The sequence below is a fragment of the Saccopteryx leptura genome, chromosome 1 (assembly GCF_036850995.1).
Source record: "Saccopteryx leptura isolate mSacLep1 chromosome 1, mSacLep1_pri_phased_curated, whole genome shotgun sequence".
NCBI classification, from domain to species: Eukaryota; Metazoa; Chordata; class Mammalia; order Chiroptera; family Emballonuridae; genus Saccopteryx; species Saccopteryx leptura.
The window spans coordinates 199,327,686-199,349,088 of record NC_089503.1 but is presented as its reverse complement, the minus strand read 5'-3'; the positions used below and the strand labels follow the sequence as shown (position 1 = coordinate 199,349,088).

Here is a 21,403-nt window from a genome sequence, read left to right as displayed (position 1 = left end):
GGGACGAAGAACGGATGGACACACACACCATTACCCTCGGCAGCCTTGGGGACCTCCTTGGTGACGATCCACTCTCCTGGCTGCAGCAGAGACTGTCCGTAGTACATGTCGGAGTCTGTGCTCGTGCTGGAGAACGCAGAGCTGCTGGATGGGGTCAGCTCCTCCAGTTTGAAGAAGTCCAGGCCCGTCACCGTGCCACCAAAGAACCTGCAGCCACCCAGACAGCCACACCTGTGCCTGCACCTCTTACTCCTCAGGGTGTCGTCGGGCCACAGAAACCACAGCCTGAACAGAACCCCCAACACAGCAAATGAGAAACAGCAACGTAACACAAACTTGTTAAGAAAAAAAAACTTTTTGACATACAGTCACATATAAATTCACTGTTAATATTCGTAAAAGATAACACAAAGGTTGATTTTTACGGTGGTATGTCTTTTGAATAATAAGAGAGGATACAGCATACATTGAAAAAGAAAAACCAAAGAGCTAAGAAGAAGCAAATTTAAAAATAATTTAAATCCAGTTCAAGAGCAACAGTAAATATTCTCAAAAGGACTAAAAATTTTAAGCATTAATTTAAAAAATGGACAAAACTATTAGTATGGATGTTTAATAGATAATTCCATTACTTTTAGCAATAAAATTGCCTATTTCACATGGCCAATTTAATACACCCAAATGTTATAAATATGAGGTAAGTAAAAATTATTTTTCAATAAAACCAAACTAAAGCACTATGCTACATTTTAGAGAAAAAAATTATAATAATTTTGTAATAAGTATTCTAAATGAAGTATTGAGAATTGAGACAATAGAGAAAATGTATTCAGAATTCTCAGGCTCCGGAGAAAACCCCACACACATCTGGCAGTATTAGCTCCCCACCCTTCCTAAAAACTGTTCTGTAACACAGATCTGAGTTACAGCTGTGGCCCCTTTTCACATGCATCATCTCACTGCATCTGGGCCCTCACAGGACGACAAAATCAGCACTACCATTTCCATTCCATACTCATTCACCTGGATTCTTTTTTTTTTTTTACAGGGACAGAGAGAGAGAGTCAGAGAGAGGGATAGATAGGGAAAGACAGACAGGAAGGGAGAGAGATGAGAAGCATCAATCATCAGTTTCTCGTTGTGACACCTTAGTTGTTAATTAATTGCTTTCTCATATGTGCCTTGACCGTGGGCCTTCAGCAGACCGAGTAACCCCTTGCTCGAGCCAGCGACCTTGGGTTCAAGCTGGTGAGCTTTGCTCAAACCAGATGAGCCTGCGCTCAAGCTGGCGACCTCGGGGTCTGAAACCTGGGTCCTCTGCATCCCAGTCTGATGCTCTATCCACTGTGCCACCGCCTGGTCAGGCTCACCTGGATTCTTGACGATCTACTATGTGCCTAGCACTGTGCCTAGGCACAAAGTCTCACTCGTGTGAAGTTTTGAGCACAGCGGCAGACACAGGCCACAGACTAGAATATCTAAGCGTAAGTTACAGCAAGTGCTGTGAGGTACAGAACAGGGTGTTAGGACAAAGAAAATGGGAATCTTTCAACAAGAAGTATCTGAGATGTTTAAGATGAGCTAGAACGAACGTACCAAGTTAGAAGTGGAACATTAGTGCAGGGGAGACCGAGGAAAACTAGGTGAGAAGGCCTTAGGATGAGGGAGAGTTTGGGGAATTGCTTTAATTAGCTGCTATCAATTTCAAATCACTTATCTACTTTAAAGTGTTAAGATTTAGTCATTCAGCAAAAATACTGTAAAGCACTATCAAAATAAAAGGCCTTATCTATTCCACAATTTTTACTTCATTTGTACAGCAAAAGCTTCATAGAATACAAGCTCTGCAGTCCCCCAGACATGGGTTCCAACTCCAACTGGGCTTCTAGCTGTGCCACTTAGTAACGCCAGGACTTTGGACAGCCAGTTAAGATTTTGGGTTTTTTGTTTGTTTGTTTGTTTGTTTTAATTCAGTGAGAGAAGGGGAGGCAGATGAACTCCCACATATGCCCCAATCGGGATCTATCAGGCCAGCCCACTAGGGTTCGATGCTCTGCCCATCTAGGGCATTGCTCCATTGCTCAGCAACAGAACTCTTCTTAGCACCTGATGCAGAGGCCATGGAGCCATCCTCAGTGCTCATGGCCAACTTGCTCCGATTGAGCCATGGCTGCAGGAGGAGAAGAAAGGGAGAGAGAGAAGAGAGAGAGGGAAGGGTGGAGAAGCAGATGGGTGCTTCTCCTGTGTGCCCTGGCCAGGAATTGAACCCAGGACATCCACATGCTGGGCTGATGCTCTACCACTGAGCCAACAGGCCAGGGCCTAGTGAGATTTCTGAGCCTAAGTTTCCTCACCTGTAGAATCATGGTCTGATACACCTAACAAAATTGTTGTGAAGATGAAATGGTATCACACGTGAAAAGTGCCTGAGACAAACATGTCCACGGGGGCTACATGGCAGAGGTCAGCTCTCTGCCTCAGCCCCACATAACCCAAGACTGGTCTCACCCTTGAACTTGACGAGATCACCTGGGCAGCTCATTAAACAAACTATAAACAGCCAGGGCCCACCCCTGATTCTGACGGAGGACTGGGAGGCCTGATCACGTGTCTCACAAGTTCTAAGGAGATGTTGGTGCTTGTGATTTGGAAACTATACTTTCCAGAAACACTATTCTAATACACTAATAGCCTACGTGGTCAGTAACTTCTCTGGTTTTATCCAGAAATGAATACACCTGCTCCCAAAACTCCTCGGAAACAGATATCCACGAAGGCACCCAAAGCTGAAGGTCCCTGAGTCACCACGCAGGGACACAGTCATAGCAGGTCTTATTTAGAATGCTCTTACTCTGCTCCCAACAGAACTGCCTCCAGTTATCTAGCGATTTTCCCCTTAAATTCCACTTACCTCTTCGTCCTGGCATCATGAGTTTCTAAGAACAGTCTCTGTGCCTCATGTTTGGCATGGTGGTCGGCCGCCAGGGCCACATCCACAGTGACCAGCCCCAGGCTGGCTGAGCCCGCCTCCAGCCAGCAGGCCCTCCGCAGGACCGTGGGCTGCAGCCCCGTTCTGGGACTGTTCAACTGCTCCATGTACTGTCGCACTTGCAAGTCCTGAATGGCCGCGCTGACCCCTTCCCCCACCGACTGGTTGTGGAGGTTACAGTTTGCAACTCGGATTGCACCCATCTGAAGGGGAATAAAGACAATGAGACCAAACTCTGGTATCTGCAGTTTTTCAGCAACTTAGAGGAAATGACAGAATACCATATTTCCCCATGTATAAGATGCACCTTAATTTTGGGGCCCGAAATTTGAAAAAAAAATGTATTACATTAAAGTAATTGAACTCAAGTCTTATTCATCATAAAATCCATATAAATCCTCCTCTGCGTGAAAAACTGGGAAATACAAATAAAAAAACTACAACCACTGTATAAGACACCTAGTATGTAGACCCCAAATTTTTTGAAAAGGGGTGCGTCTTATACATGGGGAAATATATCAAGTTGAAAAAAAGAAAGGGAAAGGAAAAAAGGGGAAAGAGAAATAGAAAAAACAAATGCAACAGAATAAAAACATTTAATTTTGAAAAAAAGACAAAAGAAAAGAAATTAAGCCCAAAGGAAAACAAGAGGAAAAAGTCAGAGGGTGATAAGGAAAGGAGTCACAGATCATAATAAAGCTGGACTCTAACCAGTCACTCCTGAAGCAGAGGTGGCAAACAAATGTTTTCAGGGGCCAGGCAGGAGCCACAAATGTATAAAACATAAAGGCATTCAAAATCCGATTTTGAGAAACATCAGGGATCCACTCCCTGTTGCAAAGCAAGCTCTCGCCTGTGCCTCTGCTGTACAATACTGCTAGGCTAGTTAGAGTGGAAGGTCAGGGAAGGTGTGCCTTAACAAATAAGACTAGAAAAAATAAATAAATAAGACTGGAAGGGAACATGAATGAGTAAAAAGTAGAAAGCTAGCTTTTAGCATTCTGTTGTACTTGGTGAGATGCAAATAAAAAATGTGTTGCAGTAGGCAAGGTAGAGGTCTGGTTTGGCAAAATGGAAAAAAAACGACACTGGCCAGAAACCAGATGAACCTTTACATACCTTTACGTGCGTGGCACAGCCATGTTCTACAATGTAAACATCAGCTCCGTCCACAGCCAAACGAGTCATAGTGTATTTCAAGTCATCTGACGCTGGACACAGCCCAGGAATACAACTCAACTAAAATGAAAAAAGATGGAATAGTTCCGGTCGTGTGTGTATTTTTCAAAATTGGTAGGTTAAATTTCACTTTTTAATAATGGTAAACAAAATCATCAGCAATTAAAGACCTACCAATTAGAAAACAATCATAAGTAACATGTACCATTTTCATTCAAAAGGGGCAAGTAGTAAGTTTAAAAAGAACTCATAGGCCCTGGCCAGTTGGCTCAGTGGTAGAGTGTCGGCCTGGCGTGCAGAAGTCCCGGGTTCAATTCCCGGCCAGGGCACACAGGAGAACACAGGAGAAGCGCCCATTTGCTTCTCCACCCCTCCCCCTCTCCTTCCTCTCTGTCTCTCTCTTCCCTTCCCGCAGCTGAGGCTCCACTGGAGCAAAGATGGCCCGGGCGCTGGGGATGGCTCCTTGGCCTCTGCCCCAGGCGCTAGAGTGGCTCTGGTCGCAACAGAACGACGCCCCGGAGGGGCAGAGCATCGCCCCCTGGTGGGCAGAGCGTCACCCCCTGGTGGGCATGCTGGGTGGATCCCGGTCGGGCGCATGCGGGAGTCTGTCTGATTGTCTCTCCCCGTTTCCGGCTTCAGAAAAATACAGGAAAAAATGTAACTTCTTACAGAAATTCAAGGAAGAGTCAATGCTATACATTTATAAGAACTAATTTAAAGTTGTAATATTCTTCATGAGTATTCTATACACACACACACGCAAACACATGCACATACACACTTGTTTTTACACACACCCACAAGTATATCAACTGTAAGTTTTATGATAATATCTAGGACAGCCACATAGATTTAATTTTGCTTTACTCTGAACACACAGACTTGGTCATGTTTAGCATGGACAAAACATACATACCCCACTTCAAGGAGCTTCTTGGGGAAACAGCCCCCTGAGCAAGTACTGGCCCCAACATGTCACTGCTTATCAGTGGCCCATGCTCAGTAAGAATATATTTCCTCTACATAAAGTGGACCTAAAAAAACTTATCTAAAACGACAAAGCATATCGGTTGCATGGCACAGCAGCTGATGGCAAAGGGACAGGAAGGAACTGTCTAAGGGGACAGAAATGTTCCAGGTCCTCGCTGGAGCTAATGGTGACCCAGTATACATCACATTTGTCAAAACTCAAACTGTACAATGTAAAAAGGGTGAATTTATTGTATGTACATCATGCCTCAATAGAATTGAGTTTTAAAATTTTTCAATGGAATATAAAAGCTTTGAGCCTAAAAAGAAAAAAGAAAGGAGCAGGCACCTCTAAGCCTGTGTGAATTTTCTGGGAGAGATTGACTGGCTGATAAATGATGAAGGAACTGATTTCCTGAGGCTTGTAAAGTGCGCATAACAAGAAAACTAATTTTTATCATCAAAATTGTAGCTGTTTCCTTTATTGTTGGTAAATAAGCATAAATCATAGATTTGGGGGGGGGGCGGACATAAAATTAAAAGCAGGATGAATTACGCTCACCTTATGGTACACATTAGCAAACAGGCATAGTTTGTATAGTGAAAGAAAGAAGAAAGGAAGAGAGGAGAGACCCTGAGGAAAGAAAATGGAAAAACTAAGTTGTTAACAATGGTGATCTCTGTGCTGGAGAACTGGGGGAAGTTACTTTTCTCCTTTGAAACTGCCATGTTTTCAGGGTTTTCTAAAATGAGCATACTTCTTCCCTGCTCCCCACCACCAAATTCATAAGGAACAGTGCTGACTACAAAATAACAGTCTGCATTTCACAGCACTGCACCTGGTTTTTTTGTTTTGTTTTTAGCGAGAAGACAAAGACAGACCGACAGAAAGGAAGGGAGAGAGATAAGAAGCATCAATTCATAGTTGTAGCACCTCAGTTGTTTATTGACTGCTTTCTCATAGGTGCCTTGACCAGGAGGCTCCAGTGACTCCTTGCTCAAGCCAGCGACTCTGGGCTCAAGCCAGTGACCCTGCACTCAAGTTGGATGAGCCCGCGCTCAAGCCAACAATCTCAGGGTTTCGAAACTGGGTCCTCTATGTCGCAGGCCAAAGTTCTATCCACTACACCACTGCCTGGTCAGGCCCACTGTGCCTGGTTTTGAAGGTGCTGTAATGACCCTGAGTTGAGGTCATGCAATGGTGGGGAGAGAACATAGGAAGTAAAGTCAGGAGGCCTGGCAAATGGCCACCATCACTAGTCACACCACAGGAGAGGAGAGGGGTTTTCCAACAATGTCGTGCAAGGAATCTAACTTCCTGCTGCTTTAATTTCTAAGTCTCTATATAAATACACAGCCAGATCCCAAGGCTGGGTGCAATAATGCAATAAGATTTGAGTGTCGACAGTAGAAGTGTCAGAGAGAAGATATAATTTTTTTACCTCTATTTGTGAATGCATGTTTTAATAATTACCTTGTATTTTAGGTATTTGCCACTATATAACAACTGGCTATGATTTTGCAAAAATAGTTTTATTAAGTGAAAAAAACCAAACTATAGTGTTTACTTCGTGGCTATGTGCATTTGTTTTAAAGCTGATATCTCAATTCGTCATTTTAAAAAAAATCCATACATGTTATAACACTGCTGATCTATTTGTTGACGCACCTTGGAGTCGCAGAAGCGCCGGTTGATCCCGTGCTGACACAGTATTACTGACTTGGGCCTCTCCAGCTCATACTCCCGACAGACCACGTGGAAAACAAATGTCTGCCCCCACTCCAACAGACAGGCAAGCTGCAAACGAACATGACAGGTTGGCAGTAGTGTCATCACACTGGACAGGTGCTCAGAGCTCAAACACTCACCAACAACATGAAGAGCTCAAAAGAGCGCAAACGCCTCCGTCTTACACCTGCTGCTGCTGCATAGTCACTTGTGAGCCAGAGTCAGGGTCTTTCCACCTGGACATCACTGATAAGCTTGTGACCCTTTTCATTTGTGATTGGCAAAATACAATGCCAAGTGAAAACTCATTTCAACTAAAAAGTTCAACTTCTAAAACAAGTACTTTTCCTGAAGGTTATCTCTTTCTTTCCATACGACTAATCAGAATCCTCAGCATATAATCAACCAAGCTCTAGTGTGAAATCTGAGTACTTAATTAAACTACAATTTTGGGAAATTGGGTATTTTGAAGATTAAAGTACTTTTGTTTATGTAAATATATATCAATTCTTCATCAAATCTTTAGTTAAAAACCCCTAGTTCTACAACTGATTAGAGTTGTTGATAAACACTGAACCCATGGGTATACTCAGTGTTATCCCCACCTAAAAAGCACATAATTTAAACTCCTGGGAAACATGAATTTCACTTTTAAAACATACAAAGGGCCCTGGCCGGTTGGCTCAGCGGTAGAGCGTCGGCCTAGCGTGCGGAGGACCCGGGTTCGATTCCCGGCCAGGGCACACAGGAGAAGCGCCCATTTGCTTCTCCACCCCTCTGCCGCACTTTCCTCTCTGTCTCTCTCTTCCCCTCCCGCAGCCAAGGCTCCATTGGAGCAAAGATGGCCCGGGCGCTGGGGATGGCTCTGTGGCCTCTGCCCCAGGCGCTAGAGTGGCTCTGGTCTCAATATGGTGACGCCCAGGATGGGCAGAGCATCGCCCCCTGGTGGGCAGAGCGTCGCCCCATGGTGGGCGTGCCGGGTGGATCCCGGTCGGGCGCATGCGGGAGTCTGTCTGACTGTCTCTCCCCGTTTCCAGCTTCAGAAAAAAAAAAAAAAACAAACAAACAAAAAAAAACATACAAAGAATGGCATAAATATTAAAAGCACTTGTTGAATCATGAACCTCCCAGGAAACACTGAGGTCAAGATTCTGCTGCAGAAGAAAATGTTTCCTCTTCTAAGTGCAATTTATAAACACATGAGCCTCTAGCAATCCTCAGGTTAAAGGCCTGTGTCCTGAAGGGTTAGCATGGCTTGTAAGAAAACAAGCTGTTTTTATTATGTGCTTCAGTTTTTACTTGTAAATGTAGAGACAGAAAATGGTGGATAATAGGGAGAGCACTGAATACTTCTTCTCATCCACTTTAATACATTCCATTATATATTTATTTTCATCCATTTTTATATAAACTATTCCTCTGCAGTTCATTCATTTTCCTACTATTTCTACAATTTTACCTTTCACTGTTTGCCAATAATTTTTTTCAAATATAGAAGGTACTTACAGTCTTTATTAACTTTGATGCTACTACCTGCCTCTCAACGAGATGTTTCATATCCACTCTGTAACTTTTAATTAAAATTGAATATGGTCATTTCTGCCATGTTCCAGTCTTTTGAAATGCTGAGATAAGCATGTATATTATCATAAAGATGTGGCTCAGCAGGTGAAATGTTTGGTAAAATGGCTACTCAGCTGAATTTGAGTGCTCCATTCTAGAACTAGATAATCCCTAAGGCCTCCGAGTCTTCCAAGCACACAGAGGGGCGGATGGTGGAGGGAGGGGAACTGACCCAAAGGCTCACAATCTGCACTCCAAACCAGGCTCGCTCACAAGGAAACCCATGTTCATTTTTTTAAACCAGTGCCAATCACTAACGGCAGGTGCAGTGGTGTCACCTTGCTTTGGGACGTGACAAGTAAAGCACCATGCTACCTAACCCTTAATCTCATAAATGCTACTTTCAAATCCTACTTAAGAAATACACAAAAAAGCAAAGTTGTAGAAAATTATTCTCTGCTCTGGGAAAAGAAGATTGTTCCCACAGTGGAGAACCAACTAACATAGGTTTAATATTTATACGTTTGTGTGTGTAATGCATCTCAGACTGTTTTTCCCAAAGAAAGTCTGAAATTCTTTAAAGCATTATGCTTTAAAGACCCATGAAATGACACTTGACAGGTGACAGGGCTCAGAGAAGTGAGACCTGACTCACCCATTGCTGGGAGAGCTGTGAGGCCAGGAACAGAGAGCCATCAGCAGAAGGCAGTGGACATGCCCAGGGCAAACACACGCTGCTGGGCAGGCGGGGGGGGGGGGGGGCAGGCAGGAGACAGCGCACGAGGACTGGACGTACCTGTGGTGCTGTGACCTTAGCTGTGAGGCTGCCAGCCTGCACATCAATCAGCCAGGCGTACTCCAGGGAGTCACTCCCCAGAGGGAGGCCTTCTGCTGAGAACATGGCATGTGCTCTCAGCTGCAGACCTGACAAGCTGATGTGACCTTCCCTGAGCACTTCATCCACAGGGGGTCGCTGCTGAAAACAAGAACAGACAGCAAGAAGTACATGAAAATCACATATCATTTCCTGTTGTTTCTGCTGAGGGACAGACAGTAAAAACATGCTATCGTATCTGGAAAATAGGGCTTCAGGCTCCACAAGCTCCTAACACACAGTCACTCAGAGAGCAGTCTGAGCTAAGCATATGCAGTGACACTACCCACGAGAGCCCAACTACAAAGCAAGAGGGCAAAGGGGTGCAGATCTCTGAGTGGAGGAACTCCTGCTCTGACGGGCAGGAACGCCAAGCTCTTGTGCGAAGACAGAAATCATGAGATTAAAATATTAAAAAGAAGAAAAGAACAGGGAACAATAAAGACCATGAAGACCATAAAAATGGGAAGCCTGCCACCACAGAGGACATGAGGAGTAAGGAGACAAAGGAAGAAGAGGGCTGAGGAACGGATGAGCCCGCACCACAAACGCAGGTGAGTTCAGGAAGAGCAAACGAAGGAGCAGACAGGCCCAGTCGTCAGGGGCACAGCACAGGGCAGCGGCCGGCAGCCACGCCGCCCATCACCCTGCGCCCCGAGCGCTCCACTCCACCTGCTCCTCTCTAGCCCCAGGTAAACCACGCCTGGCACCCCGTCCCTGTAGAGACCTGTCAATAACGCAGTCATTACGCTCAATGTGAGCTCTCACCGGGAGCTCGATGGCATGTTTTTCTATCTGGGCAAGCTTTTTAAGAGAACAGTGATTGAGGCAAATGCTGAAGGGCCATCAGGTCCTCATAAGCAAGCAGGCACTCAGCTGAGACCCTAGCACTCAGCCACAGGGACACTGCCTTTTCACCTTCATTAATTTCCTCAACAGACTGAAAACAAGGACGTGGGCTTCCTCTCTACACGCTCTCCTCCCGGAGAAAAGACCAACCCAGGCTCATGACCCGCTAATTAGAGAGAGAAGGACAGAGTCACTGTTAAGGTTTCTCTGGTCAGCTACAACAGGAGTGCTATGTGAGTGAGGCCTTCGTGGTGACAGAGCAGCCCTGCAGCCTGACCGCTGTGGCAGCCACAGGAGTCCACATGTGGTGAGCAGACATACCGCGACACACACGTGCTGCACCCATGTCGACTTCCTGGCTTTGACACTGCACTATAATTATGTAAAAGGTCAACTGAAGGAAACTGGGGGAAGATGACACGGGGACTCTCTGTACTAACTTTGCAACTTCCTGTGAGTCTATTATTATTTTGAATGAAAGATTCATAATAAAGGAAGCACATTCTGTGGCAAAACAAGCAGACAGTGTTAGGTTTCAGCTACTGTGACCTCAGCTATGTGAAATATATATGTGAAAAAAGAAAATGAAATTCTATGTAGAAAAAAAATAATTTATAGCAAAAAAAGTAAAAAGGAGGTATGCTACTGAAATAAGATGATCAGCTACTACACAGAACCCACAGTAAGTTACCATCCCCTGATGATCTGGGGAATCAGATTCACGTTCCCACTTACATGTTCACTTGGCCTTGTACAAATCCATTCGTACTTCCAAAGCACACAACCTGCCTAAAAGGAGGGAAGGGCCCTAAAGTAGTGGTAGCAAAAAAAAAAAGCCACTTGGCATTAAAAAATAATGATTATAAAGTGATGATCTACCCAAGGTTGTAAATGACTACCATTTGATAAACATCACTGGTTCTCTTCCAAAAGAGCTCCAGGGACACTGTGAAAGAATGAACAAAGTAGGGATGTTGGGTGAAAAGGATCAGTCATTGGCCATGCACATACGCCTGTTCTGAAGATTTGTGGCACTGGGTATGAGCAATACTTAGGTTGTGATTTTTAGCAGAATCCATCAACATTTTCTACATTTTTCCCTTCCACAAATAAATGAGAAAGTTCAACAGTATTTCTTAACATTTCAAAAAACAATAGATATAAAATATAACTGGGAATTACATAAACAGGAAATGGCAGAAAGAAAAGGAAAATGAAAATGATTCTTGAAAAGCTCTCACACACAAAACTTCTCACTGCGGTTCAGTGCAACATCTCCGGTTCACAGGGCCCAGTGCTCCGGGCACTGCAGCTAACACGTTGTATTAACTCCCTAACAAGTAACAGGAAACCTCTATATCTCTACCACACTCACTCTCACCTTACCTGGTAGTTGTCACTGACAAACACATTCAGGGGCGACAGGACAAGCTGAAGCATGGTCTCCCGAAACCCCTTTTTCATTTCAAAGCACAGTCTTTCCAAGAACACTGCAGGGCACTCAGGACCATCGGCAGCTCCGTGCTGAAGTCAGATAAAAGACCATCATCAGGGTACAGAGAACGGGGGGGACCAAGTAAGTTTAGGAAAATAATAATTATATTTACATAATTAAGAAATTTTGACTTTTAAAAAGAGAAACAGTGCTTATGGACTAACATGAGTTATATGTACCCCAGTAGGGACATCAGGTCCACTAGCACCAGAGGTGACTTCCCTGCTGAGCAACCCTGGGTTCACAAGGAGGCAGTATACCGCACAGGGCTCAGGGCCATCTGACTCCGGGCCTGGCAGGGACCTGGTTCTGTGGGAAATACAGTCCTGTTCTAAGTTTCCTGACAGGCTCATATGCATCCTTAGAGTGATTCAGGATTCAATCCTGGATCCAAACCTCCGGGGACACAATTCAACCTCCAGGGTCAAGCCTGAATCTTGGTTTTGTAACAGATGCACCCTAAAGCCCCAAACTGGCCTGGAGTCGGAGATAAAGACTAAGAAAACGGAAAGCCCTAGAACACCCATCAGGCGGATTATCCACAAAGCCCCTCAATTCTGAGTCAAAGTGCTCTGCAGTCACACAGAGCAGCGAGGCAGAAACTCAAGTGAAAGGAGAAAACATAGTACAATTATCAATGATCAGGTCACCACATTCTAAAAAAAATAGCAAGTGAGCTCTATGGAGACAAAGGGAGAAATTCAGAAGTTTCCAAATGTGAATTTCTTTTTTTTTTATAATGGTGTAACACATACAGGGTCCTATGCTGGGTGAAGCACACAGGGTACTCCAGACCGTGTTGATATGTAAATACTTACAACAGGAAGACGCCCGTGAACTCTGTACAAATTCACAAGGACAGTAATGTCCCAAGGACGCAAGGACAGCGGATGGATTGACTTGGCTGAACTTTCATTTTCCTTCCTGTCACTTTCCATTCCGACAGCAGTCCACCCAGAGCTGGACGACGTTGACAGTGACAGAACAGGACTCGAAACAACCTCTTCAAAGTCCATATACATGTCATCTTCCCCAAAGTAGTTTTCCTATAAACATTAAGAAAACTATTATCAAGAGGTCTGTAACAATAAATTCTCACTTTAAAGACCAAAATTTGTAAACTAAGTATCTTCTCAACTTACTACTTTTTGTATGTGTGTGACAGAGAGAGACAGAGAGAGGGACAGATAGGGACAGATAAACAGGAAGGGAAAGAGATGAGAAGCAACAATTTGTTGCGGCACCTTAATTGTTCACTGGTTGCTCTCTCATATGTGCCTTGATGGGGGGGTGGGGTTATAGCAGATCGAGTGACCCCTTGCTCAAGCCAGTGACCTTGGGCTCAAGCTGGTGAGCTGTGCTCAAACCAGATGAGCCCTTACTCAAGCCGGCTACCTCGGCATTTCAAACCTGGGTCCTCCACGTCCCAGTCTGACGCTCTATCCACTGTGCCACCACTTGGTCAAACTAATTCTGAATTTAAATTTTGTCTATTTGATCTGTCAGTGATATTCACAATTAAAATCATCCTGTTAACACGGTTAACTATATGTGTTCAATATTAGAAACAATTCTGCATTTTAGTTATTGACATTTATTTTCTGACCAGGGCACTGGACATCACGTCAATTAACATCTCTTTATTGGGCAGGATGTTGGAGGGCCTCAGGTCATTCAGTTAATTAGTGGCAGAACTACTAAATCCCCAAATCCACTGGTCACAGAGAACAGGTGCTTTCCCTCTGCACTGCTTCCTGCCCCTAAACAACAAGGGTCCGACTCGGGACCTGCTTCATATTTTGGTAACTGTCCTTATTGTTCGGGTTAAATCAGCTCCTGTAAAACTCAAATTCCCATCACCCAACTTCTTCCCTGGGCTAAAAACAGAACATTTTAATCTCCCACTGTAAGGCTGTAGTTAATTTGCTTTCTATTCTCTCTCCTAAAAGCTGCCTGGCCTTCACTATGAAATATAGCAAAAAGTTTACCTTTGCAGGAATGTCAGGGAAAGCTTGCACTGAGGAGGGACCTGACCATCAGGGGAGTTTAAATCACAATAGTTGTTTGTGAAAGCCTAGTGACAGACTCAGGCCCCCAGCTGTTCCTGGGAAACTGACCTCTTGGTGTCTTCAGAATTTATCAAGGACACCAAGTCTGTGCTACATCAAAGAACTTGTGTCTCTGCAGCAGAATTCCCCTTGTTAGATCAGTAACCAAGGCCACAGAAACCCCCGATAGCTAATCTGAGCTGACCTAGGTACACGCACCCCTGCCAGCAAACCCTGCAACAACCCCTGTAGCTACCACTCCCGCCTGCAGCTCAGCTTGGGGCTGACACTTTGCTGGTCTCAGCCTGCCTGCATGCTTGGATTCAGGCATTTTTAAAATAAACTTTCCTTTTGGAACACACCAGCCTGTGTTTTTGGTTCATCCCGCGGTTTCTGCCTTGCACTTATTAGACAGCTCTGAAGCACGAACACATACAAGCGCAAATATATAAGGTAAATAAACATTGGTTTTTATCCTATATCCCAGTATTAAATCTCTAAAACCAAAAATAAGTCTAATTGATTTCAATCAACATAAAAACCTAGAGGTAGTTAGAGTGGTGGTTCTCCTTTAGATCATGTGTTCAGAATCCACTGGGTCCTGGGTTTGGGAGGTCTGCGATGCGTGCAGAGTCCAGAGACAGGAGCAAAATGGGACAGCTGCTGTGGTGATTTTATCTGCAAAAGGCCTTGAGGCCTGCTCATCTCCGCCCCACATTCCTGCCACACACCTGATCTGAGTATAACAAGGTACGCTGCTCACGTTTATCAGCTTTCAACAGACCAAGAATTAAGCATGGGTCATTTGAAATACAGTATACATCAGTGGTTCCCAACCTTTTTTGGGCTACGGACCGGTTTAAGGTCAGAAAATATTTTCACGAACCGGCCTTTAGGGTGGGATGGATAAACGCACAAAATAAAATTATGTGACTGGCGTAAAAATTGTGGTATTTTAAATATAATTGTCAAACTTATGAGACAAGCATCAAGAGTGAGTCTTAGACGGATGTAACAGAGGGAATTCGGTCATTTTTAAAAAATAAAACATCGTTCAGATGTAAATATAAATAAAACAGAAATAATTAAGTTATTTATTCTTTCTCTGGGGACCAGTACCAGTCCACGGCCCGGGGGTTGGGGACCACTGGTATACATATTTCAACTATTTTTTTTTAATCTTAGTTTACAAATCTCTTATTTTAAAAAGAGCCCCTTGTAGTCTCCTAGTCACTCAAAAGTTTTTAATATTTAAAAAAAAAATGAGATTCCTATAGATTATTACAATTTAAAAAATCCTCTTGGGTCTAATGTTTAATTTGCTACTAAACTAATTTGCACTTAATTATCTGAAACAAAAACAATTTATATGAAATTCTATGGGGAACACTGAATCCTCAAAATAGTAGCGGACATCTGCTAATTTTTATTAAATGTGTCATTGGCTATTTTTAAAGTTATAAAATGTTAGTATTTTATGAGTTAACACATTTGTACCTTCTAAATATCAATAAAATGAAATTTTAAAATATTCAGTACTAATTTCTTTAAAAAGCTAGCCTAATGTTAAATGTTGGATGCCTGATTTAAGTATTTTTTATTTGTTAGTTTGTTTTTAGCAAGAGAGAGAGAAACAGAAAGGGAGAGAGATGAGAAGCATCAACTCATAGTTGTGTCACTTTAGTTGTTCAGTGATTGCTTCTCTATGTGCCTTGACCAGGGGGCTCAAAACGAGCCAGTGACCCCTTTCTCAAGCCAGCAACCTTTGGGCTCAAGCCAGGTACCATGGGGTCATGTCTATGATCCCACGCTCAAGCTGATGACCCTGTGTTCAAGCTAGTGAGCCTGAACTCAAGCCAGATGAGCCTGCACTCAAGCCAGCAACCTCGGGGTTTTGAACCTGGGACCTTAAGAGTCCCAGGTCAATGCTCTATCCATAGTGCCACTACCAGTCAGACTTAAGTTTTTTTATATATAAACTCCATCTGTAAGAATCAATTTCTTAAAGATTCACTAAAAAATAAAATTACCAAAGGGTTGAACAAAGTAAAAAGCAAGCAAAATGTGTTATGGCAAACTTTTATGGTGGTTTAAGATTAATGTACAAATACACATAAAATTCCATTTCCATTTTATGGTGTAACGTGCCAAATTAAACTATCTTTAAATTAACTCTGCCCAAAAATAAAATTAAATTAAAAAAAAAATAAATTCCAAACATTGCTGTGAGGTAAAGGTGGAGGAGGATGAAAAGGAGGAAAAAAGAAAACAAAGAAACTTAAGGAGTTCCAGATATTCCTAATCAAAAAAGCATACAGCTCTGTGCTAGAACAGCAGTAAACAAACAGCAGCTCTTTGGGCCCTTGAGTATGGCTCTTCCACAAAATACCACGTGAGGGCGCTACCTCAATAAGGAATGTACCTACCTATATAGTTTAAGTTTAAAACATTTGGCTCTCAAAAGAAATTTCAATCATTGTACTGTTGATATTTGGCTCTGTTGACTAATGAGTTTGCCAACCACTGTGCTAGAACATTTTTTTTTTGCCTATAATGCTTTATTTAGATATTTGAAACATTTCAAAACTTAAAATTTTAAAATTTGTCTTAGTAGACACTTCATACAAGTTCTGAACTAATTGATGAATGCAAATACTAATACAATCTTTAGTGCAACATATTTTTTTAAAGATTTTATTTATTCATTTTAGAGAGAGGAGAGAGAGAGAGACAGAGAGAGAAGGGAGGGAGGAGCAGAAAGCATCAACTCCCATATGTGCCTTGACAAGGGAAGCCCAGGATCTCGAACCAGTGACCTCAGTGTTCCAGGTCGACGCTTTTACCTGCTGCGCCACCGCAGGTCAGGCATTGCAACATATTTTTGACAAACTAAAACACATAAAATCTTTAATGCACAGGAAAGTCTGCCTCAAAACATAGACTATCGGCAAAGGTTACACTGATGGAGTAGTATTTATAACAAAGTCTTAAATAAAGGCAAATAATTCTTTCTCTATATTCTTGTTATAGTTCTCATATTTTTAATGAATATATATTGCTATGAAATCTTTAAAAAATTGAGGTCTGATGTACATACTGTAATGCAAAATGCAGAATTGATCCAGAATACTATCTCTCTAGCAGTATTTGATACCATTATAACAACCCTAACCTGCTAACTGAATCATATGTACATTTATATTAAAATATACAGCTGCCCTTGAACAACACAAGGGGGGGTAGGGGTACCAATCCACACAGTTAAAAACCTGTGTAGAATTTTTCATTCCCTAAAAATGTAACTATAGCCATTCTTCAGTATCCACAGAAGACTGGCTCCAGAACATCCCCCAAACTCCAAAAGGACCATAATCGCTAGATGCTCGGTCCCTTATGTGTATAAAAGGACAGAGACCAATGCATGCCATGAGCCCTCCACAACCACGAATTTCCAACTGCAAATCAAAAACAGTTTGATCTGTAGCTGACTGAATCCACAGATGCCAGAACCAGGGATATGCAGAGCCAACTGTATATTTATTTAGAAAGATCCGTGTGTAAGTGGACCCACACAATTCAAACCCATGTTGTTCAAGGGTGAACTATAATTCAGCCTCTTCCGGGAAACTGTAACTTGAAAATTACATAGTTATTCACATGCAATCTGTAGAAAATAAGATACTGAAGGAAATACTTGAAAAATATTTTAGATCAAAGAAAAAAAGGCGTATATGTGTGTTTCTTCCATTTGAATCTGCAAATTACTCCTTTAGGAATCTCTTCTAAACTCAAGCAGAAACTATATGTTTCCACAAATACTAAGCTCATTTTCCTTGCATCTTTTATCTAAAATTATATCGTCTAATGCTTTATGTAGTAGGTTTTAGTAAATAGAATACCATAACTCAAATACTGAGATTTTAGGTTCCTTCAAAACCTGTTCAGCAAGCACTTCCTCCAGTTGCGGCTAGACTGTGCTTCCCTGACCAGCCCGATCACACTGGGCCCTTCCCAGAACTAACCGCTCCGATTCCATCAGCTCAGCATTCACCGTCCGGCCGCTGCGGCCCTGACCCCACGGTAGGAAGCGCGTGAGGAAGCAGATAAAACCAGACTTGCACACAGAACCCTGCTGCTCACGACCCCCGAGGCGGGGACAGTCAGTCTCTGATTGCGAGATACACTCAACAACCAACAGTACAGTGAAAATCTAAAGCAAAGTGCATTTGCAAAATCCTGGAAAAATGCAAAATTTCATGAAGTTGCTGAAAGTTTCATTGGTTAACAGCTCAAGTCACAGGGAGAGCTCCCTGAGGTAAGTGAGGACCCGGAAGGCTTAGATCAGTTACCCACAAGGAAGAGTCACTCAGTAAGAATTACTGATGACTTGTGGGGGACTTTATAAAATTATGAATTGAATAACAAAAGAATAAGAGTGACATCTAGACATCTGGAAGTCCTCAAACATTGTTCTTAAAACAGCCTCTCTTCACAATCATGCTACAGACATCCATCTTGTACTGTGTAATCAAACTGCTTCAGTAAAAAAATTACACCCAAATGAATCAACACTTGATTTAGTCCTTGCCCAACAAAAAGTGCTTATTTCCCCAGAACCTAAATTTGTGATACTCTGAAATGAATTTATTTTCATATATTTGCTTCAATTTTTAAGATGGAGCTTCAAACAAATCTCTGCTTATTATTTACCATTGAAATGAAGTTGTCTGCTTGTAATGGAGTTGCTTGAAGTAGACTTTTCCTGGTACCACTTACCCACAAACCAAAGGTTCTCTTGTATTTGCTGCATTGATCACAATATGCTAACATACACACACGTCTGTCCTGCTTAACCCGCTGGCTTTTCTCCTTGAGAGCACATGCTAAATCATCTCTGTCTCTAGCGACTAGCACAACTCCTAGAACATGCTAAGTGCTCAAAACATGATGAACTGAGTACACAATTTTAATAAACAATTTTGTGATTGAGTCTAGTACTATATACTCCATATATAATACTTAATATAACATATTCTCCACACTTTATATGATCCAGCTGGCTATTGCAAATGGTCTCAATTTCAATTAGATATTAACTGCTTTCCGTATGTTTAAAAATATGCAAGCTCTTTCACAGATCATACCTTTATACACAAAAAGGCATTTAACAGAGGCCCATAGAGGGTAATCTGAGAATCAGGAGAAAGTTCCATCTCTACATGCAGCTTATCCGGGGGAAGTTCTGAGGGATCGACAGGTGGGCGGGAAGAAGTGGTCGGGGAAGAAACGACTCTGTCTGTCGTCTTCTGGGATGGCCTCAACACAGACAGCATGGTTTCTTCCATTTCTGACACTGGAATAGAATAGAAACAAAGACTCTACTGAAAGAAGGAAAGGGCTCTTAGAAGTTCTTCAAGGAACTAATCACAAAGAAATTCTATTTGGCAAATACGAAAGCAACTAACCAGCCCTGGCCAGTTGGCTCAGTGGTAGAGCGTCGGCCCAGCGTGTGGAAGTCCCGGGTTTGATTCCCGGCCAGGGCACACAGGAGAAGCGCCCATCTGCTTCTTCACCCCTTTCCCTCCCCTTCTCTCTCTCTCCCTCTTTCTTTATCTCTCTCTTCTCCTCTTGCAGCCATGCCTTCAATGGTTCGAGTAAGTTGTCCCCAGGTACTGAGGATGGCTCCATGGCCTCGCCTCTGGTACTAAAATAGCTCAGTTGCTGAGCAATGTAGCAATGGCTCCCAGATGAGCAGAGCATCACCTGGTAGATCTCAGTCAGGGCACATGTAGGAGTCTGTCTCTCTGCCTCCCTGCCTCTCAATAAAAAAATAAAAATAATAAAAAAAAGAAAGAAAGCAACTAACTCTGAAATAATACCTATTGTATGTAATGAAAATATACCCGAAAGACTAATAATTAAGAATACACAACAGAATAAATTTCATAGAAACGTGTAGAAATACATAAATCAGACTGCACAAATCATTGAAAAATTTGCAATATAAATCTGGGTCACAATTAGGCTTTAACTATACTTGGGCATCAATGCACAGCTGTTTTCTATAAACTACTATTCAAATACAGGGTGGTTTTATCAAGCTCCATACATAACAACAGTTTTGAAACTATTGTTTAAAACTTAAATCACTGGAAAAATACAAAGATACAAAGAAAATATCATGACTCTAAATCAATTTTAGACCCCAGTTATAGGCATATAAACTTCAGGGTAACACTGATAGTTATCAAATGCATTAAAGAAACTAACATTTCACAGAATGAAGTACTGTAAATATATAGATGGACATACATCTTGTTTGATGTTCCAGCTCTGCTGCTTCTAGACTGGCAGACCTGGAGAAAACTATGTAATTATTTCCTCTGAGCATATTAACTCAACTCATACAACAATAATAGGAATGACAGTCTCTATTTCACAGATATCGTAAGGATTAAATGAGATAACGTAAGCCAGAAAACAGCTTGGCCTAGTATTTGATATTAAGTAAATGCTCAATAAAAGTTAGCTATTATCATACTAAAATCTTTAAAAGATTTTTTTTTTTTTTCTATTTTTCTGAAGCTGGAAACGGGGAGAGACAGTCAGACAGACTCCCGCATGCGCCCAACCAGGATCCATCCGGCACGCAAACCAGGGGCGATGCTCTGCCCACCAGGGGGCGATGCTCTGCCCCTCTGGGGCGTCGCTCTGCCGTGACCAGAGCCACTCTAGCGCCTGGGGCAGAGGCCAAGGAGCCATCCCCAGTGCCCGGGCCATCTTAGCTCCAATGGAGCCTCAGCTGCGGGAGGGGAAGAGAGAGACAGAGAGGAAGGAGGGGGTGGAGAAGCAAATGGGCGCTTCTCCTATGTGCCCTGGCCGGGAATCAAACCCGGGTCCCCCGCACGCCAGGCTGACGCTCTACCGCTGAGCCAACCGGCCAGGGCCTTTAAAAGATTTTAAATGTATACAAGTACATCAAAAGAATAGATGCATTTTCTTCTTTCTTGTATTTTGATGATTGTCAATCATAGCACCAGATGTTTCAAAGTACAAATTGTATAAAAGCACTCACATGACTGTTTCAGCTGTTCGTCTGCTCTCTGTGGGTAGATGGGGTGCCATGTATAATCGATCGTAAGCACAACACTTGGGACAGTCCAGCACTCAACCCAACCAGCTCTGTAAGAGTACAAATAAAGTTTCTAGTCATTGTACACAAACAACAGGTACAAATAATCAAATTTATTCTTCTTCTTTGAAAGACACTGAAGAATAGTTTCTCCACATATAGACACAAAATACTCAAATCACTCCTGTTGTGTACTCACTTCTCCTGAGTAAGGTTCCGCCATTTTGGTTTAACCGTTTTCTGACTGCTCTGACACTCAGCAGGAAGACCAGAGTCATGAGTCATCTTATTTGGGTGGCAATTCTTTACTAGCATAAATAATGAATATTTACTAGGGTGGCAATCTGGTAGAAACAGATGAAGATCAACATCTTCTCCCTAAAAAATAATTTATAATAACCCACAGTATCAAAATAGGTACATAAAACATGTTAGGCTACTACTTACAGCCAAACCTCTCTATAATAATCTTGAGAATAAATTCAAAAGAAAGGAACCATAAATTTTGAAAGGCAGATTTAACATTGAGCAGTCACATAAATAACTGGAATAAGATTTTAAAACATTGACTAAAAC

At 42.5% G+C, this 21,403-nt stretch overlaps 1 protein-coding gene across 9 annotated transcripts in view; it reads right to left on the bottom strand.

Moving 5' to 3' along the window:
* BLTP1 (bridge-like lipid transfer protein family member 1) overlaps positions 1-21,403 on the bottom strand; it is a 148,449-nt gene that overhangs the window by 88,036 nt on the left and 39,010 nt on the right. For 6 of the 9 annotated variants that reach the window (XM_066384658.1, XM_066384701.1, XM_066384710.1 and 3 more), the window contains exons 18-27: positions 21,027-21,205; positions 20,771-20,877; positions 18,840-19,048; positions 12,466-12,693; positions 11,539-11,676; positions 9,226-9,405; positions 6,807-6,935; positions 4,109-4,228; positions 2,912-3,192; positions 29-285 (exon numbers count right to left, since the gene is read on the bottom strand). In XM_066384658.1, coding sequence (XP_066240755.1) covers positions 29-285; positions 2,912-3,192; positions 4,109-4,228; positions 6,807-6,935; positions 9,226-9,405; positions 11,539-11,676; positions 12,466-12,693; positions 18,840-19,048; positions 20,771-20,877; positions 21,027-21,205 — 1,828 coding nt within the window. The remainder of the gene's footprint in view (positions 1-28; positions 286-2,911; positions 3,193-4,108; positions 4,229-6,806; positions 6,936-9,225; positions 9,406-11,538; positions 11,677-12,465; positions 12,694-18,839; positions 19,049-20,770; positions 20,878-21,026; positions 21,206-21,403) is intronic. The other 3 variants (XM_066384675.1, XM_066384728.1, XM_066384668.1) reach the window with 2 other exon arrangements.